Source organism: Morus notabilis, unplaced genomic scaffold (genome assembly GCF_000414095.1).
Source record: "Morus notabilis unplaced genomic scaffold, ASM41409v2 Scaffold156, whole genome shotgun sequence".
Taxonomy (NCBI): Eukaryota; Viridiplantae; Streptophyta; class Magnoliopsida; order Rosales; family Moraceae; genus Morus; species Morus notabilis.
Window position 1 is genome coordinate 904,204 of NW_010361538.1, and position 2,981 is coordinate 907,184.

At 34.8% G+C, this 2,981-nt stretch overlaps 2 protein-coding genes across 2 annotated transcripts; both read left to right on the top strand.

Annotated features, from left to right (window-relative positions):
- Nucleotides 1-1,473: 1,473 nt before the first annotated feature.
- On the top strand, nt 1,474-2,139 carry LOC112091974. The gene has a single exon (XM_024166902.1). It carries the CDS (start codon nt 1,474-1,476, stop codon nt 2,137-2,139), a length of 666 nt encoding a protein of 221 aa, XP_024022670.1.
- A 5-nt stretch (nt 2,140-2,144) lies between these two features.
- LOC112091975 lies at nt 2,145-2,633 on the top strand. The gene has a single exon (XM_024166903.1). It carries the CDS (start codon nt 2,145-2,147, stop codon nt 2,631-2,633), a length of 489 nt encoding a protein of 162 aa, XP_024022671.1.
- Nucleotides 2,634-2,981: the final 348 nt, after the last annotated feature.

The window sequence follows — 2,981 nt, forward strand, 5'->3', positions numbered from 1 at the left end:
TTTTGGGAAGGAGCATAGATAAACAGATCAGGCCATCATATGAGTTTCTTAAGAATTTTCTGCAGTCTGATGAGAAGGCCATTACAACTGTTGAAAATTATCTGGATATGCTCATCGTTTTAATTTAAAAAAAATAAAATAAAAGGAGTACCTCAAACTTGATCTGGCTAGTCCCTTCCTTGTTCTATTAAAAAAGTAACGCTTTTATTCTTTGAACTTAATCATGAATTGGTAAATCAATAAAATTATCCCAAAATTTATGTGTTGCAAAATACTCCAAATCAGTGATGACTGTTGAAACTTGTATGAGATTCCCTTTTAGGCAAGTAACATATCACTTATGTGCTTCTCGTCGTTCAAGTTACTCTATGTCGTCTATTTCTTGCAAAAAAAAAAAAAGGGGGGAAAAAACGACATCTTTATTTCTTGCCAAAAGCTTAAGAAAGACATACAACAAACGACACATCTCTCATTCGTTCAACGACGCAACGCAAACAGTATATCATCGCCTTTTGATCAGACTAAAAAAGCGACTTGTCGTTTACTTCCTCTGGAAACGAGCGACATATTTTTGTTTCTGTTTCCAGAAGGAAAAAAAAAAGAAGTGACCTATCATTTAAATTAAATTTTTTTTTAAAAAAAACGTAAACGTTGGATGATTTAACGTTAGATAAGGACTTGTTTTTTTAGAGTTTAACTTGAGTATAATTCTTGAGTTGAATTTGAGTTATAACTTGAGTTTGTGTTTGATTGTATACATTTGAGTTATGATTTGAGATAAGAATCTTTTTAAGTTTGTGTTTGAGTGAGTCAAAACTTGAATTTGTATTTAGATAGTATTTTAATAAAAACTCAATGTTGATGAAAAATTTTAATATGGTATATGAGTCGGGTTTTATTCGTCTTTTCGTTGTCAACGCATAAAAAAAAATTATTTCAATCAGAATTAAAACGAAAAAATTATAACATTTTTAAGAATAGAAAAAATGCTATTCATTAATTTGAGTTCGAGTTTCTGAACTCGAGTTGAAGGGGAAACTTGAACTCGAGTTTTAGTCCTAAACTCGAGTTTAAATTCGAGTTTAAATTTAAAAGAGTTCATACTCAAGTTTAAATTTAAAAGAATATAAACTCGAATAAAATTGTAACTCGAGTTAATTTTTTTTAAAATTTTTCACTCAAAATAACAAACCCTAAATCTCGAGCTCAAGAGTCGAGTTAGGGTTTCAAGATCAACACTCAACGGAAACAAAAATGGTGATCGATGAGTTTCAGCAGCAAAAATGGCGACTTTCAAATTCCATTCTTTATATCTGACGTGTTTTCAATCGGAATGGCTCCTACCAGAATCACTCCGTTTCAACTCTGAATTTTTGATTTTTACTTGGAATTCTTCGATTTGTAAAGCGACGGAAACAAATTGGGTCTGAACAATTTGTAAGTTCATTTCATTCGTCTCCAATTCCAAATCCCATGTCTAATTTTATCCGCAAAACTGTTCTACTTGGAAGTTGTCAAGTAAGAACTTCTCCAGGAACTAGTAATCTAGGGTTTGTTCGAAACCCAGATTTTCTCCCTCTAAGATGGTTCTCAAGTAGCTCAAATCAACCCTCTTTTACAGTCTCATACCTTATAAACGAACTTGGGTTCCCTCCAAAAGCCGTTTTATCAGCTTCTAAGTCTGTTAATATCGAGAGTCCTGATAAACCAGAAAAAGTCATAAAGTTGTTTAAGAAGTATGGTTTCTCTCAGACCCAAATCTCTAGCATTTTCAGAAGAAGGAGTCATCTACTTTTAGCGGATACAGAAAAGAGTATTTTGCCCAAGTTGGAGTTCTTTGATGCCAAAGGCGTCTCATGGCCTCAATTTGCCAAAAGTCTATCTCTATTCCCTACTGTTTTGAGTAGGAGCTTAGATAAACATATAGTGCCCTCTTTCGAGTTCCTTAGGAATTTTCTTCAGTCTGATGAGATGGCCATTGCAACTGTCGAAAAGTATCCGAATATACTCATCGTAAATGCTCAGAAATGTTTAGGCCGTAACATTGACATTCTGCGGGAACATGGAGTTCCTAACTCCAACATAGCTAAACTGATCCCAAAAGTTCAGATCGCTTTCGAGAGGTTGCTGAGGAAGTGATGAAAATGGGCTTCAATGCGAAGAGGATAGATTTTATTCAAGCGGTTCTTGCACTTGTATGTGTGAGCAAATCAACGTGGGAAAGTAAGGTTAATGTATTTAAGAAGTGGGGTTGGTCTGAAGAGGAGGTTTTGAAAGCCTTTCGAAACAATCCTTGGTGCATGATGTTGTCCAATGATAAGCTTAACGCGGGTATGACTTTCTTTATCAAAGAAATGGGTTTGAGGCCTTGCCTTATTGCCAACCAGCCAGTAATCCTTACACTGAGCTTGAAGAAGAGACTAATCCCGAGGTTTTCGTTTTTTCAAGCTTTACTCTCAAAAGGTTTGGTGGAGGAGGAGATTAAGTTGCATCAACTATTTGTTGTTCCTGAAAATAAGCTCCTGCAGAAGTTTGTCGTGCCTCATGAAAAGGAAGCTCCAGAACTGTTGAAGTTGTACAAGGAAAAATTAAATCTTTCAAACAAACCAGAGATTAATGATCAAGCATGCTGAGAAGTATCATGAGATGCATTGCAGTTCATGTGCAAATTAAAGGTTTTGTTTGATCTAATTGAAAATTTTTCAGCTTTGTTCTTCCTGAGTTGAGTAGCTCCGTCGCAATTTTTAACTGTTGCAGTGAATTATTAGTTTACATCAACTTCAATAGACTAAACTTTCATTGGATTGCAAGTTGAGATTGCTGCAATTTTGTTTGCTAACAGAAGCTAAACATTGTTTGTAACTAACAATTAGCTAAACTGTCCTATCAGGTGGTTTCTATTTCTGTGTTCTGTCTTCTTAGAATCAAACATGGATGTTGAAGGCACATTCGCTCAAAGGACCCAAGTTAAGAAAGTAAAA